At 48.6% G+C, this 27,233-nt stretch overlaps 2 protein-coding genes across 3 annotated transcripts in view; one reads left to right on the top strand and one right to left on the bottom strand.

The window, feature by feature from the left end:
* Positions 1–13,707, bottom strand: part of KIF3C (kinesin family member 3C) — a 54,460-nt gene extending 40,753 nt beyond the window's left edge. For both annotated transcript variants that reach the window (XM_004028953.5, XM_019021440.4), the window contains exon 1: positions 12,161–13,707. In XM_004028953.5, coding sequence (XP_004029002.3) covers positions 12,161–13,705 — 1,545 coding nt within the window. In that variant the 5' untranslated portion in view covers positions 13,706–13,707. The remainder of the gene's footprint in view (positions 1–12,160) is intronic.
* Positions 13,708–23,828: 10,121 nt separating this feature from the next.
* Positions 23,829–26,933, top strand: LOC101142327 (cytochrome b-c1 complex subunit 6, mitochondrial-like). The gene is made up of 2 exons (XM_055377421.2): positions 23,829–23,876; positions 26,600–26,933. Exons 1-2 carry the CDS (start codon positions 23,829–23,831, stop codon positions 26,891–26,893), a joined length of 342 nt encoding a protein of 113 aa, XP_055233396.1. The 3' UTR covers positions 26,894–26,933.
* The last annotated feature ends 300 nt before the right edge of the window (positions 26,934–27,233 follow it).

Raw genomic sequence — 27,233 nt, 5'->3', positions numbered from 1 at the left:
TTCCCTGGGAGACAAAAATCAGGAGACTGAGTCTGAGTCTCCGCCTTGGATGGCTCAAAACACAACAAAAATGACGAATGGTTCAAGTGCTAGGAATTTCCTTATCAAGAAGAAAGAACAATTTGAGATCAGGAAACTATTGGCCAAGGGATGAGGCGAGCTGGACTCCAGTACCAGCCTTATACTGAACAAGGCAAGGATGCCCAGAAGTGCCTCAACTCACCTTGAAGAAAAGCAGGAAGGAAACTAATCAGCCCTTCTACTTTAGTGAAAAAACCATGAGCCCCTCAGATCAATGCTTATCTTCACCTTTCCGCCCTATTTCCCTCGCTTATTTGTGGCTTTCTAGAGGGTTTCTCTTCAGCAAATCCAGACAACAGAATGTTCCAGTGTCAGAACTGGATGAACCTAAGAATATATATAGTGTAGTCTGAGCAGTTTACAGATCAGGTGCGGGGCCCAGAGGGGTTAGGTTCGTGGTCCTGGGTCACACAGCCTCTAGGCTCCCAGTCAAGGCTGGGTCATTCCTCTCTGTCCTTCACTCAGGCTGGTTTCTAACCCTGGCCTGCTTCCAAGGTGAATCAGCAAATGGTACAGAAAGCAAGGAATCATCTTTTTTTTTTTTTTTTTTCTTTTTTGAGACAGAGTCTTGCTCTGTCACCCAGGCTGGAGTGCAGTGGCGTGATCTCGGCTCACCGCAACATCCGCCTTCCGGGTTCAAGTGATTCTCCTGCCTCAGCCTCCTGAGTAGCTAGAATTACAGGCGTGTGCCACCACACCCAGCTAATTTTTGCATTTTTAGTAGAGACAGGGTTTCGCCACGTTGGTCAGGCTGGTCTCGAACTCCTGACCTCAGGTGATCTGCCTGCTTTGGCCTCCCAAAGTGCTGGGATTACAGGCATGAGCCACCACGTCCAGCCAGGAATCATCTATTGGTCATTCCTTACAGCACCTGGGAGGGAAAGTGACTTGTCCAAGGTCACAGGATTACCAATAACTGAGTATAATTGAGCATTATTATCAACCCTGGATTTTCCTCAATTATTCATTACCTTTAAGCAAATCTTCCAACTAGGCATTAACATATATCTTTTATATGTCCCCCCCATCTTTTTTAAACCATAGAACCCTGACAAAGGGCTTTTTCCTTTAAAAAGTTCAGATTAGTTTTTGTTTAATTTTTTAAAAGTGGGTGATGGGTGCACCAAAATCTCAGAAATCACCACTAAAGAACTTATCCATGTAACCAAACACCACCTGTTCCCCCAAAACTTTTGAAAAAATAAAAAAAAAGTCCCAGATGACTTTTTAAAGTATTACATGCTTATTGTGAAAAATAAAATAAAAAGGTATAAAGTGAAAAATAAAAATTCCCCTCCATATTAAAATCCCTAGCAATAACCATTATTGCAAGTTCTTATGATTCCTTCCAGAAATTTAAAGAATTTAAAGATGAAGTTAACTATACCTACTGATTTATATCCTTGGCCATGGTTACTTAAAAAGATTTGTTGGGTTTTTTTTTTTTTTTTTTTTAAGACAGAGTCTCACTCTATTGCCCAGGCAAGAGAGTGGCGTGATCTTGGCTCACTGCAACCTCTGCCTCCTGGATTCAAGTGATCCTCCCGCCTCAGCCTCTGGAGTAGCTGGGACTACAGGCACACGCCACCATGCCCAGCTAATTTTTGTATTTTTGGTAGAGACAGGGTTTCGCTATGTTGGCCAAGATAGTCTTGAATGCCTGGCCTCAAGTGATCTGCCCACCTCGGCCTCCCGAAGTGCTGGGATTACAGGCGTGAGCCACTGCACCCGGCCAAAGATTTGTTGATTATACGAACGAATGGTGCTGGGCTGAGGTTAGAAGCTGGGGGTTTGCATCATACAGAAGGACAAAGATGAGTTAAATATCTCAGGAGACAAGAGTTCCCACTGGGGCTTATTAGTCAGAGATCTGGCATAAATCCTTCCTGTCTGAGCTGGCATTACAGTGTGGAGGTGAAGATCATGGGTTATGGAGTCAGGCAGACATGGGCTCGTAACTCTGGCCCTACCACTTTCTAGGTGTGCAAACTTGGAATGTTCATTCCTTAATGTGCCTCAGTATCCTCACTAGTCAGATGAAGATTCACGCTACCGTGAGGATGAAGCAAAATGATACACATAAAGAACACATCAGAACACATCAGGCCAGGCGCGGTGGCTCACGCCTATAATCCCAGCACTTTGGGAGGCTGAGGCAGGCGGATCAGCTGAGATCAGGAGTTCGGCGCCAGTCTGGTCAACGTGGCAAAACCCTGTCTCTACTAAAAATACAAAAATTAGCCAGGTGTGGTGGTGGCCACTATAATCCCAGCTACTCTGGAGGCTGAGACAGAAGAATTGGTTGAACCCGGGAGGTGGAGGTTGCAGTGAGCCGAGATCACGCCATCACACTCCAGCCTGGGAAACAAGAGTGAAACTTTGTCTCAAAAAAAAAAAAAAAAAAAGAACACATCAGAGTGGTTGGCATTAAGCACGCATGGAAGAAATGGTAGCTATCATTATTACCATCACTGTTGTTATTTTTCTGATGGCCCACCTGAAAAAAGGAGAAACCCTGCATGTACATTAGCTAGTGCTATAGAAGTAGCTCAGCCCGGCAGGGCATGGTGGCTCATGCCTGTAATCCCAGCTCTTTGGGAGTCCAAGGCGGGTGGATCACGAGGTCAGGAGATCGAGACCATCCTGGCCAACATGGTGAAACCCTGTTTCTATGAAGAAAAAAAAAAAAAAAAAAAAAAAGGGCCGGGCACAGTGGCTCATGCCTGTAATCCCAGCACTTTGGGAGGCCGAGGCGGGCGGATCACAAGGTCAGGAGATCGAGACCATCCTGGCTAACATGGTGAAACCCTGTCTTTACTAAAAATACAAAAAATTGGCCTGGCGTGGTGGCGGGTGCCTGTAGTCCCAGCTACTCGGGAGTCTGAGGCAGGAGAATGGCGTGCAGCTGGGAAGCGGAGCTTGCAGTGAGCTGAGATCACGCCACTGCACTCCAGCTTGGGCGACAGAGCAAGACTCTGTCTCAAAAAAAAAAAAAAAAAAATAGCAGGACGTGGTGGCACGCACCTGTAGTCCCAGCTACTCAGGAGGCTGAGGCAGGGGAATCGCTTGAACCCGGGAGGCAGAGCTTGCAGTTAGCTGAGATCACGCCACTGTACTCCAGCCTGGTGACAGAGACAGACTACATCTCAAAAAAAAAAAAAAAAAGAAAAAGAAAAAAGAAATAGCTCAGCCCAGGGCCTGGGACTCTTCTGTTGAGTATATCTGGGAAGAAAGTGAGACAACTAGAAAGTAATTTTTTAGTATGAGGTGGAGTTAATGCCCAGGAACTTCTCAGGATATTAAAAATTCTAGATATACCAAACCACAAGTGTGGGTGTCCTATAAGGTCTGAGCATGAGGGTGTGCCTTGTACAGCCTCTATAGCTGCAGAGCTGGATCTGTGGAAAGAGAGACCATTTTGTTTCATTTTCTTTTTTTGTGAGTTGGGGTCTCGCTCTGTTGTCCAGGCTGGAGTGCAGTGGCAAGATCAAGGCTCACTGAAACCTCGAACTCCTAGGCTCAAGCCATCCTTCCATGTCAGCCTCCTGAGCAGCTAGGACTACAGGTATGCACTACCATGCCTAGCTTTTTTTTTTTTTTTTTTTTTTACTTTTTTGTAGAGATGGGGTCTGGCTTTGTTGTCCAGTCTGGTCTCAAACTCCTGGCCTCAAGTGATCCTCCTACCTCACCCTCCCAACATACTGGGATTTCAGGCATGAGCCACTGCACCTGGGGAAGCATTTCCTTATTCATTCAAACATGCCACCTGGTTCAGCAGCTCCAGAAGAGGTGCCCCAGACTGGCCAGGCGCAGTGGTCTGGCAGAGAAAAGTGCGCCTCTCTATCTGAATTCCAGCCCTTTCTTCCTAGTCTTCAGAGCACAATGAGAATATTGTCAAAGCCACTTCATCCAATCTTGTGCTCTGCGGAGGCTGGAAATGACTCAGGGCAGTATGATAATACCCTCCTCCAGCCAACACATAGCACGAGAAACCTAACACTGGACCAAAAGGCCTGCTGAGCCTCAATGTCACTTGAAGCCCAGAATCACATATGGAAATCCATTAGTGTCATATACTTCCCACTAGTCAAATCTTTGTGTTACAAAATGCCCCCAGGACGCAACGATTCTGTTAACTGACCACACCCACCAGGGATGAGAAGGAACACAAGACACTGCTCTCACCAACACCAAGAGGTCACGGACTGTGACCTGGATCCAAACCCAGCCTGGAGTATGGGTCACTTGTTATCTCAAGGCTTCTTTCAAGGGTCTGATCATACAGGACTCAGCTGATCACACAGCCCCACAAATCTCAGAGTGTCTAGCATGGGGCTGGTGTCCTTGGGGACATGTGGATGGAACCAGATCAGCTTTGTGGAAGTCTCTGGAGACTGGAGATAGCCCTATTTGAAGACTAACATTAAGATCAGGACAGTGGAATGATACACAGTATTTCACTCTCTCCACTACAGCACTTCCTCTCCCAATCGAGGTTTCTTCTTCCCAAAAACCCTGTCGTCCACAGCTTTACCCACTCTACCTCCCCACCTGTTTCTCTTTCCCCTCTTTATTGTCCCCCTCTATTTCTCTCTTGCTTTTCTCCTATTTTCTTCTCTTTCTCTCTTCTCTTCTTCCCATTGTCTTTGACTCTTCTCTAACTGGTTATGACAGAGAGCTGAAAAACATCCTCTATTATATTATTGTTTGAATTCATACTATATTAAAATTTAAATCTTCTGGTCTTAATTTTCAGAAAGCTAAATATTTTCTATTTTACTGTTTAAAAAATACCATTTTAAACAATTAAGGGCCTTTAAGAGAAAGGGATTCTGAAGATCATCTGGTTCAATGGCTTTTCTGATACATCAAGCCCTTAGTGCACCACTGACATTCTGTCTCTCCTTGAACACTTCCAGGGATGGGAGCCCATGACTTTATTGGGGCATGATTGATGTGTAAAAAGCTGTACATATTTAGGTCAGGCACGGTGGCTCACGCCTGTAATCCCAGCACTTTGGGAGGCTGAGGTGGGTGCATCACCTGAGGTCAGGAGCTCAAGACCAGCCCGGACAACATGGTGAAACCCCATCTCTACTAAAAATACAAAACTTAGCCAGGTGTGGTGGCATGCACCTGTAATCCCAGCTACTTAAGAGGCTGAGGCAGGAGAATTGCTTGAACCCGGGAAGCGGAGGTTGCAGTGAGCTAAGATCGTCCCACTGTACTCCAGCCTGGGCAACAGAGTGAGACTCTGTCTCAAAAAAAAAAAAAAAAGCTGTACATATTTAATGTATACAACTCAATGAATTTGGGGACAGGTATACAACCGTGAAATCATCACCACCATCAAGGCCACCTATTTCTTCTTGAAACAGCCCAATTTTAACTGTTAAAGAGATCTTTAAATTAAGCTTAACCTGCTTCCGTAATTCCTACTCCCTGGTTACCAGCAACAATCCAGGACACAAAAACAGTGCAATCAGCAGTAGGATAGGGAGGCCCATGTTGATTTCAAAGGAAGGGGTAGAACAGCTGGTGCAGGGTTTTCCTATTGGAGTAACCGGCTTGGGCAGGCAAGATAGAAGAGATGCATTGCAGTCAGACTCTGAAGCGCCTTGAATGCCAAACTAAAATGTGATGTGTTTAATATATCAGGAAGGTGGCCAAGTGAAAACATCTATTAGGTGGTTTGACATAGCAATAATAATTATTTACTTAACACTTGTGTGCCAGAAACTGTGCAAAGTGTTTTATGTTCATTCTCTTGTTTAATTCTCTTTTTTTCTTTTTTGAGACGGAGTCTCACTCTGTCACCAGGCTGGAGTGCAGTGGTGTGATCTCGGCTCACTGCAACCTCTGCCTCCCGGGTTCAAGCGATTCTCCTGCGTCAGCCTCCTGAGCAGCTGGGACTACAGGCGCGCGCCACCAAGCCCACCTAATTTTTGTATTTTTAGTAGAGACGGGGTTTCACCATGTTGTCCAGGCTGGTCTCAGTCTCCTGACCTCGTGATCCACCCACCTCGGCCTCCCAAAGTGCTGGGATTACAGGCATGAGCCACCGCGCCCGGCCTTTTTCTTTTTTTCCTAGAGACAAGGTCTTGCTATATTGCCCAGACTGGTCTTGAATTCCTGGGCTCAAGTGATCCTCCTGCTTCTGTCTCCCAAAGTGCTGGGATTACAGGCATGAGCCACTGCGCCCGGCCCTTGTTTAATTATTTCAATAGCACTGTAACAAAGATACTATTACTATCCCATTTTATAGCTAAGGAAACTGGTACTCAGAGGCCTCAGAACTGGTAAGTCACTAAATCCAGACCTGGCTGACTCTGATGCCCATGCCCTGAACATAGCACTTCATATAATAAGGCCAGCAGAGAGACCAGAGAGGAGACCTCGATCTGGGAGTCATTTACACAGAGGGATAGAGTGTCAAAAATAGAGGGGCAGGGCTGGGCACGGTGACTCATGCCTATAATCCCAGCACTTTGAGAGGCTGAGGCAGGTGGATCACCTGAGGTCAGGAGTTTGAGACCAGCCTGACCAACATGGAGAAACCCCATCTGTACTAAAAATATAAAATTAGCTGGGTGTGGTGGTGCATGCCTGTAATCCCAGCTACTCGGGAGGCTGAGGAAGGAGAATCGCTTGAACCTGGGAGGCAGAGGTTGCGGTGAGCCAAGATCACACCATTCCACTCCAGCCTGGGCAACAAAAGTGAAACTCCATCTCAAAAAAAAAAAAAAAAAAAAAAATTAGACCCAATCTCCATTTCCAGTCTTGGGCTTGCTTCTAAACTCCACTGGCCCAACTCCAGCTGCCCACTGGACTCTGTCACCTCAAATGTGACACATCTACAGCAGCTCCTATCAGTTTTCTTTTCTTTCCTTTTTAAGACAGGGTTCCTCTCTGTCACACAGGCTGGAGTGCAATGGTGCAATCAAGGCTCACTGCAGCCTCAACCTCCTGGGCTCAAGCGATCCTCCCACCTCAGTCTCCTGAGTAGCTGGGACTACAGGTACACACCACCATGCCTGGCTAATTTTTTGTATTTTTTGTCAAGACAGGGTTTCTCCATGTTGTCCAGGCTGGTCTGGAACTCCTGGGCTCAAGGAATCCACCCACCTTGGCTTCCCAAATTGCTGGGATTACAGGTGTGAGCCACTCCTACTCCTATAATTTGCCCAGCCTACTCCTATAATTTTTCAGCACCTCCTCAGGAACCAGTTCCCAACCTGATATTCCTAATTTTTTAAGCCTAAAAGAGCATCAGATTTTGTGTCAAATCCAGCTGGGTTTACATAGTTTTACTATACCAACCATGTGGCCTTGGGCAAGTTATTTCACCTCAATGGAGCTCTGTTTTCTCATCTATAAAACAAGAACAATAAGGCCGGGTGCAGTGGCTCAGGCCTGTAATCCCAGCACTTTGGGAGGCTGAGGTGGGTGGATCATGAGGTCAGGAGATCGAGACCATCTTGGCTAACGTGGTGAAACCCCATCTCTACTAAAAATACAAAAAGTAAGCCGGGCGTGGTGGTGGGCGCCTGTAGTCCCAGCTACTCGGGAGGCTGAGGCAGTAGAATGGCGTGAACTCAGAAGGTGGAGCTTGCAGTGAGCCGAGATCACGCCACTGCACTCCAGCCTGGGTGACAGAGTGAGACTCCGCCTCAAAAAAAAAACAAGAACAATAATAGCACCTTTCTTGGAGGGTGCTCGTGTGGAATAAATGAGATAATCTGTATATAGGATAGCACTTGGCACAAAGCAAGTGCTCAGTAAATGTCATTATTATTACTGTTACTGTTGTTGCTCAGGCTTGAAACATTCTCTCTTGCATTTATGGTTAATCCCCCTGCTGAGGGGTGGGAGAAAGCAGGACCCACAAAAGGGACAATACAATTTCAACACAGTTCGCATTCCTCCTTATGACCGCATCCCTCTGGCTTTTGGGGCTGCTTCTGCAGGGTCTCTTTTCTACATTCACCACAGGGAGAGTGGGCTCCAGCCAAGAACCCCAGCTCTTCTCCCTCCAGACCTACTTATTGGGGATCACATCCGATGCTGTTGTTTCTGTCTTCAATTCGTGCCTGCATTCTGTATCATCTGTATACAAACACTCTTTTTTTCCTTTAAGTAGCTAAAATCAAAGTTTTAGGAATCATCTAGTCCAACTCCTTGAAAAAATTAACTAAGCCAGATGCAGTGGCTCATGCTTGTAATCCCAGCACTTTGGAAGGCTGAGGTGGGCGAATCACAAGGTCAGGAGATCGAGACCAGCCTTGCCAACCTCATGAAACCCCGTCTCTACTAAAAATACAAAAAATTAGCTGGGCATGGTGGTGGGCACCTGTAATCCCAGCTACTAGGGAGGATGAGGCAGGAGAATCCCTTGAACCCGGGAGGCAGGGTTGCAATGAGCTGAGATCGTGCCATTGCACTCCAGCCTCAGCAACAAGAACGAAACTCCATCTCAAAAAAAAAGTTAATTTCAAAATTAAAGCAGTCATTTAAAAATTGTCTTGCATGATTACATTTGAATAAAGTAGGCCTTCTCCCAACCAATCTACATGTGTTCACCTGTCCTCACTGCAGTATGTATACTGCGCACAAACATTTGGGTTTTCACTGCGCAGTACCAAATATTTGAGGTTTTCACTGTGCATTGTGGGTCTGTGATGTTACCTATTCCTCCTACCTCACAGGCCTAGTATGTTATCAAGCCCCCACCAGCATTTCCTGCCCACACCCTCCCTCCCCCAGACACTACATAAGTATAAATTGCTAATGATTACTGATAAACAGGACACTGATCACAATCACAAACTCTCACACATTTGCACACCCGAACATCCCCTGACGCCCACAGTAAACAAGAAAGGAGGGATGAAACGAGATTCCAAGGAGACAGGCATGGTGTTTGTGCACAGTGAGGGGAGAACAAAGAGAACAGGGAGCCTGGGAGGTGGCAGGCAGGGAGAGCTGGCGAGACAGACTATGAGATGAGTCAGAGAGAGTGAATGAGGGCACTGGGTCGCATCAACTACCACTTAGCTGCCCCCAGAGGGTGGCATGAACTGGAAGAAGGGAATGGGAGCTCGTCGGGGAAGAAGCGGAGTTGATGCCATAACTCAGAAAGAGGGGACAGGAGTGAGCTGCAGATGGGGAGCCTGCCTTCTGAAATCTCCTAGACCTCTCCTGCCTGGTTCTACTCCCAGCAGCTGCAGGGTTATGGCAAGGCAGCTGGGATGGCAGGGTAAAGAAGAAGTCAAGCTAACAACAAAGATGTCTGTCCTGGAGATCACTGGACCCCAGCTTGGTGGACAGAAGCCACCCCATAGCTGCTAATGCCTTCCATGTATTTGGTGCTTTCAACTTATTTTAAATGCCCTCGTGCTAATGATCTCATTTAATCCTCAACCCTGGGAAATAGGCAGGACTGGGGTTGGTATCTCTAACATGCTCCTCCCCTCTTTACCCTGTAGATTCCTCAAGAGCCCTCAAATTGTTTCCACCAGCCTAGAAACATCCGACACTGAACCAGGCAGTGCCTTGGGGCTATGGGGAACTTGGGTCCTCTGTCTAGGTTCCATTCTGGGTTGCTGGCTGCTGACTGTCCTAGGCTGAGTGTGATGAGAAGTCACAGGGTATGGAATCATTCCTGTTGTGGAATTTCCCAGGCACTCCTCCCCCTTTGCTTCCATCTGAACACCTGGTACATAGTGACTGTTTCACCCACTCCCCAGGGAGCAAGGTCAGGCTTCTCCTCCTCATTAGGTGAATGGAAGCCTGAGGGCTGGAGAGGGAAAGGTGGTTGCCCTGAGTCACACAGTGAGCAAACATGGAGGAATCTGAGATGCCTTGGAAAGAGCACAGGGCTGGGGGCATCAGAAGACCTGGGTTCCAGTCCTGGCTCTGCTGCCTATCACCCAGGGTCACGAGCTGATAAGACACTCACTCCACCTCCCCAGCCTTAGTTTTCATAACTGTTGAATGGAAATAATAGTACCCACCCCTTGGGGTTGTTGGGAGGATCGAATGAGATTAAGATGTCAACGGGTTACATAAAAATGAATTACTCTCATTATCAAGTAGCACAGGTAACATTAGGACTCAAGCAGTGGAAAGAGGCTGGGCTCTTCCATATATAAAGGGGCTAGGCTCTCCTCAACTCACCTGTGTGGCCCTGGGCAAGTCCAGGCCTCAGTTTTCCAAAGCTCCTGCCAACTCTAAGACTGTGATATTTTGTGGGCTATGCCTCTGGTGCAAGAATTCTGGTGCTGGCTGCCCTGATCTCTTGGCCGTTCTATCATCTGTGCCCCATACTGCCTTAGATCCAAGGATCTCACTGAGGGAAACTGGTCAGTTCCCAACAACGGAAACCTTCACCCCATCCCTCAGGCAGCTGAAGTGTGTTATTGCATTTTCCTCCCTTCTTAGCCTTTGTTGCCTTCCAGCTTTCAGGGAGGTGGGGGGTCTTCTTAGCAAAATCAATGGCAGATTGACCAGGTAAGCAAACACTGGATTCCCTCCCTCCTAGGGAGGGCTTCAATCTAACGGCCCTGCCTCTAATATCTTGCTTCTCTCAGGATGTCCCTAATGGTTCCAGGCCCCTGATCCTTTCCTTGAGGAAACAGCTCAGCATAACTCTTCCTGGGCTCAAAGAAGTGAATTAAATATTAAATATGTAAGGCCAGAGCCCCTGCTGCAGCAGCACATTCCCAAAACAGACAATGGCATACAGCTCATCTGTCACTCTCCCAGTGGCTGTAGGCTGGGCCCCCCTGCTCCCCAGCCCACATTCCTGAGAAGGAATAAGAAATGGCAATATTTTGCTCTTCCCAGCAAGCTTATGGCTTCCTGTGTCCTTCCTTCAACCCCTAGTGTTGACGGCTCCAGGGGCCTGGAAATGCCTGGAACATTGAGTTGTGGCATCCTCAGCAATGCAATGTAATAGGTCTATGACTGGACAGGGAGGGGCCTTTGTAGTTAGCCCCATTAGGGCCTGGAAGATCCCGGCAGGGAGGAAACAGCTCAGGAAGGATGCTGAGGTCCTGACATCTCTCAGGGTTATGGGGAATTGGATATTAACTGTGATGAGGCCTCGGGGCAGAGGTCGGTTGGTTTGCTGCTCAGATTAATATAGGCCATAGAATTGTCAGATAGGTAGAGCCTCAGAGATCACCCAGGCCAACCCTCTATTTTACAGAAAGGTAAACTGAGGCCTGAGAAAAGAGAGAAGCAACTTACACAAGGCCACTCAATGAGCTGTAGGATAGCTAGGCCAGTCTCTTGGTCTCTGGTATAGAGTTTGGTGCTTTTTCCACCCTACCTCCTGCATAACCCCCAAATCTCTTTCCTAATGATAGCAAGCAATGGCTCCTGCACTGTAAGGCCCAGGGGACCATTTTCCCAGGGAGCAGAATCTGTTCATGGTCCCACTTTGCCCAGCTAAGAACTGAAACAGCATGAGGTCCATGGGTTCCAGCTCAGCTCTGCCACTTCATAGGATGGAACCTTGGTCACGTCACTTCTCCGAGCTTTAATTCCTCACCTCTGAAATGGGGATTTCAGAACTGTGACCCTGGATGGCCAAAGGATCCAATGAGATCATGTATGGATCATATATATGGGGCATTTTGTAAAATGAAGCACTAACCAAATGATATTATTAAAACGACGTGAGGTTTGAAGATGCTGCAGAGGGAGGAAGCCTCAGGGGAGGAGGCTGTGAAGGAACAAGAACCCACATTCACAAGAGGCTGCCTGGCCATCCCACAGACCTGACTGATCCTGAGGCAGGAAATGCCCACAGCAGGTCAGACCACCCCAAGCTCACTGGCTTGAGAGACCGCCTGTCCACTTTGCTTCGTGTGTGTGTGCCTGTGCATGTGCCTGGCAGTCCGGTATCACAGCAATTTGCCTGGCTGCTCTGGGGGCACATTTGGCAGGAGAGCAGTGTGCGGTGCTGAGGGAGAACCTCCACTTCAGGCCAGGTCACAGACTCTCGAAGAAGAGCCTCCTTGCCGGGATCCCCTGCGGGGACCTCTCGAGTGCCCAGCTCCTCTGGGGCCCTTACCTTGTACTTGGCCGCAAGCAGCTCTGTGGCCTGCTGTTCCCGCCGCAGGTCCTCCAGCATCTTCTCCTTCTCCTCCAGCAGCTTCTGCTTCTCCTCGCTCACCAGGCTGCGGTCATCCTGGATGGCTGCCTTCTCCTCCTCCAGCCGCTCCTTCTGTTCCTGCAGGTAATTCTCCATGTTCTTCTCCAAGGCTGACTCCAGGATGGGCTGGGGCGGGCGGTGGTTGTTGTTGTTGTCATCCTCCTCTTCTGCCACCCAGGCCTCAATCACTGGGCCCTCAGGGTACCCAGGCGGGGCGGACACGGCCTTCTTCCTGCGGCTGCTCTTCCTCCGGGGCCGCTTCCCCAGCATCCCCCTCTTCTCCAGCTGGGCCTTCAGGCGGGCAATCTCCTCTTGGAATTCCCGCAGCAGTGTGTCCTTGGGGTCCTCATTCACCCGGGGCTTGTTCTTGATGTTCTTGGCTCGGTTGGCAAAGCGCAAGGTGGAGAGGCTCTCATCGTAGCTGTGAGAAGCTGGCCCCAGTGTGGCTACCATGATGGTCTTGGCATTCCCCCCCAGGGAGTCCTGGAGCAGCCGGGTCAGCTTGGAGTCCCGGTAGGGAATGTGGGTGCTCCTGTTGCCCGCCAGGGCAGCAATCACGTTGCCCAGGGCAGATAATGAGAGGTTGATTTTGGAGGCTTCCTTAGGCCTCTCTCCACCAGCACCGCCACCACTGCCTCCACTGCCACCACCGCCACCCGAGGATGGTGTGGCTGCCCCTCCCGCTGTGTTGGGGCCTGCCTTGTTCTGCCTCTCGCTGCCAGCCAGGTCCACGAGGTTGAGCTTGCCCACTCGGATGTGGTCCTGGCCATCAGAGCCACGTTCGCTGCACTCCACAGTGATGATGAAGATGGCATGGGAGCGGGAGCTGACCTCGTTCATGTGGGTGCTGCCCACAGCCCGGGTCTGGTTCCCCAGGTTCATCACATGCTCAATCTCCTTGACATTCTTGGTGACGAAGGAGGAGAGGTCCTTGATGTAGACGCCAGTCTCGGGGTTCTCTTTCAGCTCTAGCCTCTTGCCCGGCTCCTTGGAGAGCAGGTCTCGAATCTCTTCCTGGTAGATCTCCAAATAGGAGGCCCGGACCAGGTACTGTTGGTTCTGGGAGCGGGAGATGTGGGTGAAGATGTGCTCAAAGGCATTCGGGATGACCCCGCGCAGCTCGGGCTCCACCCAGGTCCCCTGCATGGTATAGGTCTTGCCAGTGCCCGTCTGGCCATAGGCAAACACCGTGCCATTGAAACCCTGGAGCACGGAGTCTATCAGGGGCCTCACGGTTTCGTCATACAGGTCGGCCTGCTTGGAGCTGGCATCATACACGGCGTCAAAGGTGAAGGTCTTGGGCAGCTCCCCCGGGGCAGCGCGGGGGTTCCGCAGGGTCACCTGGCCCAGTTTCACGTCCATGGTCAGGATCTGCTCGTGACCAGCAGCCTCCTCCTTCCTGCTGAGGGGGCGGCACCGGGCCACCACCTTGAGGGCCTCGCTGGCCTTGGTCTTACTGGCCATCTTGCTGCTCTGACCTTCCTGCCCCCGAGCCCCTCCGCAGCCTGGGCGGTCCTGCTATCCTGCTCGCTAGGTCGGGATCAGCGGGGCCGGCCCAGCCCCCAGGCGCAGCTCTTCAATCCGCATGCAGCCTCCTAGGGTGGGGACGCTGGGAGGTGGCCCCAACGCTGCTGCAGTCCGGGCCTCCACCGCTCTCCGGTCCTCTCTGCACCGGCTGGGAGGTGAATTAGGCAGAATACCCCAGTCGCCGCGGGAGCAGCGCCTGCCGAGCAGCCGTGCCCGGAGCCCGCCCCATGCTGGAGCAGAGGGAGCGCTGCCGTAAACAGCTTCGGCAACAATGAGATAAAGGAAGAGGAAAATGGGATGGGGGTGGGCGGCGAGCTGTCTTCTCCTCCTTCCTCTAGGGATCCATAGCGTGGGCTGCCGGTCGTGGGCGGCCGGGGGTCCCGGGCCTCCCGAGGGCAGAGGCTCACCTGGAGTCCTCCCCCCAAGCTGGGGGATCATTCATTGCAGCCAGCGCGGCTGCTGCTGCCTCTGCCTCCGCCTTCCCCGCCGCCGCCACTGGAGAATGAGAGAGAAAAACAGAAGGGGATGGGGCGGAGCAGCGGCAGCGAGAGTGATGTTGCCGCCGCGCTGCGGCCCCAGCTAAGCCTCCCGGCTGGGGTGGGGCAGGGGGCGGGGCCGCGGGGCGGGAGGCGCGAGCCCGCAGCGGCCCGGGTGCGGGGGACAGGGGCGCATCGCCGTCTCTGCACCCCCGCCGACCGCTCCTGGATGACAGGCTCCGGTGCCGACCCAGGTCCTGCGCCCACCAGTCGTGTGCAGCGCAGCCACCGCCCGCCGTCACCCCACCGAGCCCGAGCATGTCGGGAACTGTAGTCCTGCCTTTGTTAACCGGGTTCTGGCAGGTTGCTAATGCCTTTCCCGGTCCCCCAGTCCGGGAGGCGCCTCCCTCATCGGCATGCCACCCCTTGAGTGACTGCTGAGCTTGCACCACCCATGCCTGGTCCCTCCGAGCCACCATCCTCGGACACCCCCCTGCTCCTGCCTTTCTGCCTGCAAATGGGTGCGCGTCACCCCTCCCCGTCAGGGTGTCGCCAGGCCTCCGGGAACCGAACTCCTAAATGTTCCTTGACTCTGTCCTTTCCTCCTCCTGTCCCGGTCTACTTCTGGCCTTCCTCTTCTCTCTGCTGGAGCCCACCTTCCAGCTGATTCTCTCGCACCTCATGTCCGCACAAGCACCCGGGAGTCCCCTCGCTCCTCCTCCACCGCCTTCCTTGTGTGAAAGCCTCTTCATCTTCCGCCTTCGCAGCCTCACCGCCACTACTCCTGTATAGAAAAATCTGTGTTCCAGACAGCCATTTCTTCAGTTATCCAGCGCCTGCTGAGCCCCAGGCCCCATTCTAGGATCTGGGTCCTTCCTGTCCTCAAGGAGTGCACATTCCCGGAACCGTGTTTTGTTTCTTTAACTGGCTTTGCTGTGCAGCATCTTTGTGCTTTTGCCCAGAGGCCTTGTCACCCTTCGGCACTTAGTGCCCTGCCACTTGGGCAGTTCAAGCACCTCCTCCTCCACGAAGCCTTCCCTTAGCAATTTTTTTTTCCTATAGTGAAAGAGGCACAGAATTTACCTAAGACAAAACCTGGATTGAAGTTCCAGTTCTGATGGCCATCCAACGGAGTGGCTTTGAGCAGTCACTCCCCTTGCTCCAGCCTCATTTATTTTTTTAAAAATTCGAGGCGGGAAAGAAATAATTAACAAGTACTTCATGGAATGGTTGGGAGGCTCAAATGAAATAATGAATCATGAAGTACTGTACCATGAGAAGTCCTGCCCTGGCTTGGATTGCCTGACAGCTCCTGCTTCCTTGAGTATCCTGGATAGACCATGTCTGTGCTTGGCGTTCCTCTACGGGAGTCTTAATCTTTTTTTTTTTTTTTTCCCTGTAGGATACAAATCAAGTGTAATTCCACAAGGCCAAGGACCAAGCCAGAGTCCTATCCATGGTCCACTCTGCAGAGGGCAGTTGAGTCTGTGGACTGAGCCCAAGCTGTCCTTACTCTCCATATGAGAACCAGACTGAGAGGTGCTGTTATCTGAAACCTGGAGACCCTTCTTCATAGAGGCACCAGAAGAGTCTTTCCACAAAACATTTCCAAGCATGTTATCCTCTAGAGGACCCAATTGTTTAGTTTTCCAACTCAACAACATTTACCTCCTTAACTCTTCCCCATCCCAGAACTTTAGCGTGAGCTGGACTAGAGGCTTGAGACTTAGCTGAGAGCTTGCCCGTTTCTGAAGTTCCCTGGCCTCCCTCCACCCTCTCCTTGATTAAGCTCCACTGCTTATGATTAACATGGCTTTTGGACCAATTACGGGGTGGGGTTTTGGCTCTGTAGACTAACCCCTCTTGGCTCTCACAGCATGATTTCTGGATGGAGCCTTTAGTTCTTCAACTATTTTCTGGATGCATTCGGCATTGGGTTTTGAATACCCTTTCTCTGCTTAGGCTAATGTATCTGACACTACAGCGCTGGATAAAAGGGATTCTCACCCTGTTCTCCCCATTTGATGTCACCACCTGGCAGGGGACTTACCCAGATCCTCTTGTGTGAGAGGGAGATTGGAATCGCATTGCTTACAAGATGTGTGATCCTAGGCCAGGCGCGGTGGCTCACGCCTATAATCCCAGCATTTTGGGAGGCCGAGGCGGGTGGATCATGAGGTCAGGAGATCGAGACCATCTTGGCCAACATCATGAAACCTCATCTCTACTAAAAATACAAAAATTAGCTGGGCATGGTGGTGCACGCCTGTAGTCCCAGCTACTTGAGAGGCTGAGACAGGAGAATAATTTGAACCCAGGAGGCAGAGATTGCAGTGAGGCTAGATGGCGCCACTGCACTCCAGCCTGGCGACAAAGCAAGACTCCATCTCACACACACACAAAAAAGATATATGATCCTGGGGAAATTATTTAACTTCTCTGAACAGCTGTTTTTTCAGTGGAATAAATGAGGATAAGAATGCTTACATTGACCAGGTGTGGTGGCTCAAGCTGTAATCCCAGCTATTCAGGAGGCTGAGGTAGGAGGATCACTTAAGCCCGTAAGTTCAGGGCTGCAGTGAGCGATGATTGTGCCACTGCACTCTAGCCTAGGTAACAGAGTGAGAACCTGTCTCTGAAAAAAAAAAGAGGGCTTACCTTACACATCAGGATTAAGTGAGATAATGTATGCAAAAACTCCTACGACATAGGAGGCACTCCAGAAATAGCAGTTTTCTTTTCTCTTGTCCTTTGCATTCAAGGCTGTTCACTTCGGCGTCTCCATTTTCACCATTGTCTTCATTTTTCCTTCCTCTTACATACTCAAGTCTCCAGCCACTCTGATTAGCTTAAGTCCCCCAAACACACCCCACTTTTTCGTGTCTCCTTGTCTTTGCTCATGCTGCTCCTCTGCCCGAAATGTCCTAACTTTGTTTTTATTTCAATTAATTTATTTGAGAAGGGGGTCTCATTCTGTCACTCAGGCTGGAGTGCAGTGGTATGATTATGGCTCACTGCAGCCTCAAACTCCTGAGCTCAAGCTATCCTCCTGCCTCAGCCTCCCGAATAGCTGGGACTACAGGTGCATGCCACCACACCTGGATAATTAAAAACAGTATTTTTTTAGGCCGGGCACGGTGGCTCACACCTGTAATCCCAGCACTTTGGGAGGCCAAGGCAGGGGAATCACAAGGTCAGGAGTTCGAGACCAGCCTGACCAACATAATGAAACCCTGTCTCTATTAAAAATACAAAAAATTAGTGGGGCATGGTGGTGGGCACCTGTAATCCCAGCTACTTGGGAGGCTGACGCAGGAGAATCCCTTGAACCCGGGAGGTGGAAGTTGCAGTGAGCTGAGATTGCACCAGCCTGGGTGACAGTGCAAGACTCTGTCTCAAAAAACAAAAACAAAAACAAACAAACAAAAAACAATATTTTTTAACATTAGCCAGGTCTCACTCTGTTGCTGAGGTTGGTCTCAAATCCCTGGACTCAGGTGACTCTCACACCTTGGTCTCCCAAAGTGCTGGGATTACAGACATGAGCCACTGCACTCAGTCTTCCTAACTGTGTCTGTTTCTGTCTACATAGCCTCAGCTTCTATTCATTCCACTGCTCAATCTCACATGACTGGCCCAGTGTGGTGGTTCACACTGTAATCCCAGAACTTCGGGAGGCCGAGGTGGAAAGCATTTAAGGCCAGGCGTTCGAGACCAGCCCCATCTCAATTAAAAAAACAAACTTATATGGCTTCTCCTCCCACTACGCAATAGAGACCTCTCTTACCGAGGACATCAGTGAGTTCCAGTGCCGCCCTCTAGTGTCATTATAGCTTATGGCTTCCATTATTGTCTATATAGTTCCTAGATTTGTATCTCCAGTCCAGACCTCTCTTCTGAGTTCTAAACCTCTATATCCGACTCTGTAATGGACAGAGCCACTTTGGTGGCTCTCCAGGTACCTGAATTTCTACTTGTTCACACTGAACTCATTATCCTCCCCTCCAAAAATATTACCTAGCTCTGTAAATAACACTTCCTTCAGTCTCAGTGTATCCATTTGAATACATTGAATCCATTTGAATACGAAATTCTGCCAACTTCCTGCGTATTTCTCAGATTTATCCATTTATTTTCTACTTCCATAGGGGCTATCATGACCAAGCCATCGTATTCTCTGGCCTGACCTCCTATAGTAGCCTCCAATCTGGCCTCTCTGAATGGGGAGATTCAGAGTCTGCTCTTACCCCTATGTATTCATTCTTTAGAAAGCAATCTTTTTGACTGGGCACGGTGGCTCACGCCTATAATCCCAGCACTCTGGGAGGCTCGGGTGGATGGATCACCTGAGGTCAGGAGTTCAAGACCAGCCTGGCTGATGTGGTGAAACCCCGTCTCTACTAAAAATACAAAAATTAACCTCGTCTCTATTAAAAATACAAAAAGTAGTGCACGCCTGTAATCCCAGCTACTCAGGAGGCTGAGGCAGGAGAATCACTTGAACCCTGGAGGTGGAGGTTGCAATGAGCTGAGATTGTGCCATTGCACTCCAGACTGGGTGACAAAATCGAAATTCTGTCTCAAAAAAACAAAACAAAAAAAAGAAAGTAATCTTTTAAAAACATCTATCTGGCCAGGCACAGTGGCTCATGCCTGTAATCCCAGCACTGTGGGAGGCCAAGGTGAGAAGATGGCTTGAGGCCAAGAGTTCAAGACCAACCTGGGCAACATAGTAAAACCCTATCTCTAAAAAAAAATTTGTTTTAAAAGCTAGATGTGGTGGTGCATGCCTGTAGTCCTAGCTACTTGGGAGGCAGAGATGGGAGGACCCCTAGAGCCCAGGAATTCAGGGGTGCAGTGAACCATGATCATACCACTGCACTCCAGCCTGCGCGACAGAGCAACACCCTGTCTCTAAAATAAATAAATAAATAAGTGTAAAAATCAGCCGGGCACTATGGTTCATGCCTGTAATCCCAGCACTTTGGGAGGCCAAGGCAGGTGGATCACCTGAGGTCAGGAGTTCAAGACCAGCATGGCCAACATGGTGAAACCCCATCTCTACCAAAAATACAAAAAAATCAGCCAGGTGTGGTGGCACAGGCCTGTGATCCCAGCTACTTGGGAGGCTGAGGCAGGAGAATTGCTTGAACCCGGGAGGCAGAGGTTGCAGTGAGCCAAGATCACACCACTGCACTCTAGCCTGGGAGACAAAGTGAAACGCTGTCTCAAAAAAAAAAGTAAAAGTAAAAACACCTATCTGATCATGTCACCCCATGCTTAAAAAGCTTCCAGGCCGGGTGCGGTGGCTCACGCCTATAATCCCAGCATTTTGGGAGGCAGAGGCTGGCGGATCATGAGGTCAGGAGATCGAGATCATCCTGGCCAACATGGTGAAATCCCGTGTCTGCTAAAAACACACAAATGAGCCAGGTGTGGTGGTGCACGCCTGTAGTCTCAGCTACTTGGGAGGCTGAGGCAGGAGAATCACTTGAACCCGGGAGGCAGAGGTTGTAGTGAGCCAAGATCGCGCCACTGCACTCCAGCCTGGGTGACAGAACAAGACTCCGTCAAAAAAAAGAAAAAAAAAAAAGCTTCCAATGCTTCTCATTGAATTTTTTTTTTTTTTTTTTTTTTTTTTTTTTTTTTTTTTTTGAGATGGAGTCCCTGTCTGTTGCCAGGCTGGAGTACAGTGGCACAATCTTGGCTCCCTGTAACCTCTGCCTCCCGGGTTCAAGTGATTCTCGCTGTCTCAGCCTCCTGAGTAGCCAGGACTACAGGTGCCCGCCACCAAGCTCAGCTAATTTTTGCATTTTTAGTAGAGACGAGGTTTCATCATGTTGGCCAAGATGGTCTTGATCTCCTGACCTGGTGATCCGGCCACCCTGGCCTCCCAAAGTGCTGGGATTACAGGCGTAAGCCACCATGCCCGGCCAGTTCTTACTGGTCTTAATGTAAACTCCACATCATTAACGCAGTCAGCAACACCCTGCACAACATGGCACCTGTGCACATCTCTGTCACATCACATGCCACTCTCCATCTTGCCCCTCGTGCTCTAGTTACAATGACCTTCTTCAGCTCCCTTCCAGCTTCCTGTCACAGGGCCTTTACACATTGTGTCTCTGCTTCTAGAATATTTATCCTCACCATCTTTGCCTAGATACCTCCTCTTCATCCTTTGGATTTCAGCTTGAATGTCCCTCCCTAAGGATATTTTTCTTGATTTACCAACCTAGGTATGTCCCTCTGTAATAGGTTCTCATCCTTCCCTGTACTTTCCTTCATAGAAATTAGTATAAGTATAATTAAATCATAATTTGTCTACCTCCTCTGGTCTGTGAGGTCATAACATGTCTGCTTTATTCATTTTTGTGATCACAAAGACTAGTGCAGCTTCCAGTACATAGTTTGTGCTCAATAAATATTTTTTCAAATAAATAAAGTCCCATATGAGCATCACCTCTTCTGGGAAGACTTATTTGACTCCCCTGACTCTACCAGAATTATTTTTCCTTTTGGCCAGGTGCGATGGCTCATGCCTGTAATCCCAGCACTTTGGGAGGTTGAGGCCAGTGGATCACTTAAGCGCTGAAGTTCAAGACCAGCCTGGGCAACATACTGAAACCCCCATCTTTTAAAAAAATTAATTAATTTGTAAAAAAAAAAAAAAAATTTCCTCTCTTCATGTTGCTATAGCTCTCTGTTTAGCTAGACCCCTAGTACTCATCACAGTTTGACTTGTACTGTGGCTAACTGAGTCTGTCTCTCTCACCATAAAGTGTTGAAGACAAGAGCCATGGTTTTTGTCTTTGTGTCTCCTTTTCCCATACCCAACACAGTTCTGGCTGCAATTAAGGTAGTTAGTATTTGCCCGAGGGCGGTGGCTCATGCCTGTAACCTCAGCACTTTGGGAGCCCAGGCCAGTGGATTGCTTGAGCTCGGGAGTTCGAGACCAGCCTGGCCAACATGCCAAAACCTCACCTCAACAAAAAACACAAAAATTAGTCAGGTGTGGTGGCATGTGCCTGTAGTCCCAGCTACTCAGGAAGCTGAGGTGGGAGGATGGCTTGAGCCCAGGAGGCAGAGGTTGCAGTGAGCCAAGATTGCATCACTGCACTCCAGCCTGGGCAACAGAGTGAGACCCTATTTCAAAAAAAAAAAAAAATATATATATATAGTTAATATAGTTATTATATAATATTGTTATATAGTTAATATAGTTAATATTGGCCATTAAGCAAATGAATTAATTTTTTTTTTTTGAGACAGAGTTTTGCTCTTGTTGCCTAGGCTGGAGTGCAATGGTGCGATCTCGGCTCACCACAACCTCTGCCTCCCAGGTTCAAGTGATTCTCCTGCCTCAGCCTCCCAAGTAGCTGGGATTACAGGGATGCGCCACCACATCCAGCTAATTTTTTGTGTATATTTTTAGTAGAGACAGGGTTTCTCCATGTTGGTCAGGCTGGTCTCAAACTCCCGACCTTAGGTGATCCACCTGCCTCAGCCTCCCGAAGTGCTGGGATTACAGGCATCAGCCACCGCACCTGGCCATGAATGAATGTTTAAAGACCTTCAAGGCAAGAATAAATAAATAAATAAATAAATAAATAAATAAATAAATAAATAAGTATTAAAAAGGCCGGGCGTGGTGGCTCACGCCTGTAATCCCAACACTTTGGGAGACCGAGGTGGGGGATAACAAGGTCAGGAGTTCAAGAACAGCCTGGCCAACATGGAGAAACTCTGTCTCTACTAAAAAATACAAAAATTAGCCGGGCGCCTGTAATACCAGCTACTCGGGAGGCTGAGGCAGGAGAATCGCTTCAACTCGGGAGGCGGATGTTGCAGTGAGCCGAGATCGTGTCATTGCACTCCAGCCTGGGCAGTAAGAGCGAAACTCTGTCTCAAATAAAAGAAAAAAAAAACCTTCAAGGCAAGAGAATGGAAAGGTGACACAAAGAAATCACAGTAATAAACCCTTAGATTAGTAGTGTGATTAACAGTTAATAAAGTATTATCACATTTGTTACTCACTTGATCTTCACATAAATCCCAGGAAAGGAGAAAATATTAATATCCTCACATTATAAGGAGGACCCTAAGCTTCAGACTGATTAAGTGACTAAGAAAGGAAACGCAGCCAAGTGGCACAGTCCACAGACTCCAAACCTGCAGCCCTCCTAGTGTTTCCCCTGTGCCACGGGGTGAGCTTCCTATGATGGTAAGGTACAGATCAGTTGCTTCCCAGTCCTGGTTTGAATGACAACTTCATTGAATACAGACCCGTCACTGGCTTGGTGGGAGGAAGAAGCTCCTTTGCTGCATTTCCTTTGATAATGAAAGTTCTTGGCAGGGCGCAGTGTCTCACGCCTGTATTTCCCTGCATTTTGGGAGGCCAAGGCAGGCAGATTGCTTGAGGTCAGGAGGTCAAGACCAGCCTGGCCAACATGGAGAAACCCTGCCTCTACCAAAAATACCTTAATTAGCCAGGTGTGGTGGTAGGTGCCTGTAGTCCCAGCTACTGGGGAGGCTGAGGCAGGAGAATCGCTTGAACCTGGGAGGCAGAGGTTGCAGTGAGCCGAGATTGCGACCCTGCACTCCAGCCTGGGTGATGGAGCGAGACTCTGTCTCAACAACAACAACAACAAAAGTCATTTTTCCACAGGGGATTCCCGTTCCACCACCTTCTTCCAGTGTGGTCCCAGTGACAGCCACAGTAAGATTATACAAAGAAGACAGAGTTCACTCTTTGGTAATCCTGGGGTCTACAAATGTTCAAATACAAGTAATTCAGGTTTGGATTTACCCTACAAAAACCAAGTTCTGGCTGGGTGTAATGACTCACACCTGTAATCCTAGTACTTTGGGAGGCTGAGGCAAAAGGATCCCTTGAGCCTGGGAGTTTGAGACCAGCCTGGGCAACAGAGGGAGACCCTGTCTCTAAAAAAACAAAACAAAAAACAGGCCAGGTGCGGTGGCTCACCCCTGTAATCCCACCACTTAGGGAGGCTGAGGTGGGTGGTAAATCACCTGAGGTCAGGAGTTCAAGACCACCCCGGCCAAAATGACGAAACCCTGTCTCTACTAAAAATACAAAAATTAGCCAGGCCTAGTGGCACGAGCCTGTAATCCCAGCTACTCAGGAGGCTGAGGCAGGAGAATCACTTGAACCTGGGAGGTGGAGGTTGCAGTGAGCCGAGATCGCACCACTGCACTCCAGCCTGGGCGACATCTCAAAAACAAAACCAAAAACAAACAAACCAAGTTTTGCCAGCAGAGGGAGACATGACTATGTGACAGAATTACTGGATGAGCTCCAATTTCTGGGCTATCAATCGTTATGCAATTACCTAACTGTATGAGTTATTACCTAACTATAGGAGTCTACCAAATGTGTCCAAGCTTGATTTCTCATTGCGCCTCTTTCCCCTGCAGCTTCCTGTCTACAATCTCTGCTGTAATTTCTGGTGAACAGGATTTGTCAACCTAAATAAAAAAAAATCATAGAAAAATCTGAAAATTAAGACTCTGGATATTATAAAAAGAACAGTTCATAGTTGTTCCCCTTTACTGAGAACCTAATGGGTGGGTCACAGATGTTTTATCTAATCTTCACATTCACTTACCTGGTAAGTGGCTGCACTGGAACTTGAGCCTAATTCCTCCCACTCGAAGGACAGTGTTTTTCCTACCACCCTGTCCTAAGCCCTGAGGCTCAGCCCTCAATCCACCTGGTCTAACTCTACCTTCCTCTTTCAACACGCCCTGCCTCCTCAGTAAAGACCTGCCTCCTCCAGACCTAGGGGCCTCTTCCTTTCCTTACCTTCTGGGGCAATTTGTACAATGTGCAATTACCATCTGCTTTTTTAAATGGTGCTATCCATCCGTCTATGAAAATATTGTGTCTCCCCAACTCGATTTCTTCTAATTTGCTATAAGTAAGTGTCTTGTTCCAAAAGTAATTTAAGAACATTTTTAAAAGAGTTTTGACCAAACTATATATAGAATTGTCTCAATTCTGTTTTAAAGCATCGTACATATTGACTCCTCTTCCTCTTACCCTAAATGCAATTCATCAACAAATCCTATCCCGGTTCTACTTAGAAAATCTGTTGATCCTGATTCCAAAACTCTCCACGCTACCACCACTACCCTCTTAGTCCATGCCTCCTACATCTCTCACCTGCACACTGCAGTAGTATTTTAACAGGAACCCCTGGTTCCACCCTTATCCTCCTACTCTCCCTCTGCGACAGAACATCTAGAGTCTTCCTTCAGAACTACACATCAAATCATCCTACCTCCTCCTCTCCATCCTCCAATGACGTCTCATCCCTCTCAGAACGAAATCCAGGCTGGGCGCACTGGCTTATGCCTGTAATCCCAGTACTTTGGGAGGCTGAGGTGGGCGAATCACCTGAGGTCAGGAGTTCAAGACCAGCTTGACCAACATGGCAAAACCCCGTCTCTATTACAAATACAAAAAATTAGCCGGGCGTGGTAGTGCATGCCTGTAATCCCAGCTACTTGGGAGGCTGAGGCAGGAGAATCACTTGAACCCGGAAGACGGAGGTTACAGTGAGCCGAGATCATGCCACTGCACTCCAGCCTGGGTGACAGAGAGAGACTCCGCCTCAAAAAAAAAAAAAAAAAAGAAAGAAAGAAAAGAATGAAGTCCAAAGTCCTTGTTGGGGCACGTACACTGTACTCGATCAAGCTCCTGGTCACTTCTCCTGTGTCATGTGTTCCTATTCCCCCCTTCCCTACTCTCATCCAACAACACTGGCCTCCTTGTTCCTCAGTCCTGCCAAGCACCTTCCAGCTTGAGGGCCTGCGCACTTGCTCTTTCCTCTGCCTGCAAGCTCTCTCTCCCAGCGTCTCACTCGGCTTCCCTCCTTCCTGTCATTCATTTGTATTTGCAAATGTCATCTCCTCAGAGAACCTTTTTTCCGTGCTTCCTAAAATACTTCTTTGTCATTCCCTATATCCTTACTCCATTTTGTTTTTCTTCACAGCACTTACCACAATATGACATTCTAGATATTTCTTTATCTGTTTATGTTTTCTTCTTCCCATTAATGTGCAATGAGATAATTTCTCCCAGTGCCTAGAAATATGCCTGGTTCAGGCCCGGCACAGTGGCTCATGCCTGTAATCCCAGCACTTTCGAAGGCTGAGGCAGGCAGATCATGAGGACAAGAGATCGAGACCATCCTGGCCAACATGGTGAAACCCCATCTCTACTAAAAATACAAAAATTAGCCGGGTGTGGTGGCGGGCGCCTGTAGTACCAGCTACTTGGGAGGCTGAGGCAGGAGAATCACTTGAACCCGGGAAGCGGAGGTTGCCATGAGTGGAGATGGCTCCTTTGCACTCCAGCGACAGAGTGAAACTCCATCTCAGGAAAAAAAAAAAAAAAGAAATATGCCTGGTTCATGGTAAGCCCCCAGGAGATATTTGCTTAATGAATAAATGGTGAATTAAGCTATTAATAGTTTTCACAACCATCTTTTTTTCTTTTCCTTTTTTTTTTTTTGAGACAGGGTCACACTCTGTCACCCAGACTAGAGTGCAGTGGTACAACCACGTTTCACTGCAGCCTCGACCTCCTGTGCTCAGGTGATCCTCCCACCTCAGCCTCCCAAGTAGCTGGGACTATAGCACCACGGCACCCCACTAATTTTTTTGTTTTTTATTTTTTGTAGAGATGGGGTTTCACTATGTTGCTCGGGCTGGTCTCAAACTCTTGGACTCAAGCAATTCGCCATCTTTGGCCTCTGAAAGTGTTGGGATTACAGGTGTGAACCGCAGTGCCCAGCCACAACCATCATTTTGAATGGCTGCTTAACTTAATGTAATTTTTTTTTTTTTTTGAGACAGAGTTTCGCTGTTGTTGTCCAGGCTGGAGTGCAACGGCGCGATCTCGGCTCACCACAACCTCTGCCTTCCGGGTTCAAGAGATTCTCCTGCCTCAGCCTCCCTATTAGCTGGGATTACAGGCATGTGCCACCATGCCTGGCTAATTTTGTATTTTTAGTAGAGATGGGCTTTCTCCATGTTGGTCAGGCTGGTCTCGAACTCCCGACCTCCGGTTATCCACCCGCCTTGGCCTTCCTAAGTGCTGAGAGATTACAGGCGTGAGCCACCGCGCCCAGCCTTAGTAAATTATTTTGTGTGTGTGTGAAATACTGGGTTGAATCACATGAATTCTCATTTTGTAGGTTAATAATGACGGCATATTGACTTCAGGCCAGATCGCCGGATATCAGCTGAGTGACTCTTACAAGTCCTTCTAGATCCTGAAGTGGATTAGGTGTCGCAGTTGCTGCTCGTGTTGAATCCAGAACTGTAGCCAGACATAGGACTGGAGGACGAGAGAAAGATGCTGACCGAGTCCGGAGATCCTAAGGAGGAGGAAGAAGAAGAGGGGGAATTAGTGTTTCTACATCAGGATCCCCTAACAACAGTGAGAGAGCAATGCCAGCAGTTGGAGAAATGTGTAAAGGCCCAGGAGCGGCTGGAGCTCTGTGATGAGCGTGTATCCTCTCAATCACATACAGAAGAGGATTGCACGGAGGAGCTCTTTGACTTTTTGCATGCAACGGACCATTGCGTGGCCCACAAACTCTTTAACAACTTGAAATAAATGTGTGGACTTATTCCCCCCAGACTTCATCACCTGGGCATCAGGATATTTCCTTATGGTTTTGGATATGCCATTTGTTTCTTATTTCTGTAACTGTAAGTTCACATGAACCTCATGGATTTTGGCTTAGTCTGGTAGCTTCTATGTAATTCGCAGTGATTTCATCTTAATAAAGTTCTGTGATCTGCAATCTGCAAAAAAAAAATGACTGCATATTGGTAATTACACATAGTTTAATCTAATAAAACACATTCAGAAAGGTGCATGGTACATAAACACACGGCTTAAAAAATTATTATTATTTGAGATGGAGTTTCACTTTTGTTGTCCAGGCTGGAAT

The sequence above is a fragment of the Gorilla gorilla genome, chromosome 12 (assembly GCF_029281585.2).
Source record: "Gorilla gorilla gorilla isolate KB3781 chromosome 12, NHGRI_mGorGor1-v2.1_pri, whole genome shotgun sequence".
Lineage (NCBI taxonomy): Eukaryota > Metazoa > Chordata > Mammalia > Primates > Hominidae > Gorilla > Gorilla gorilla.
The sequence above is the reverse complement of the archived record's forward strand: the minus strand, read 5'-3'. Positions and strand labels throughout refer to the sequence as shown.

What these genes read in the sequence shown, in the direction of transcription:
- LOC101142327 (XM_055377421.2), top strand. Translation starts at nt 23,829, where the DNA reads ATGGGTGGGTCACAGATGTTTTATCTAATCTTCACATTCACTTACCTG. An exon ending in TCTTCACATTCACTTACCTG is followed by an intron (nt 23,877 to 26,599) that starts GTAAGTGGCTGC and finishes CCAGAACTGTAG; the next exon opens with CCAGACATAGGACTGGAGGA.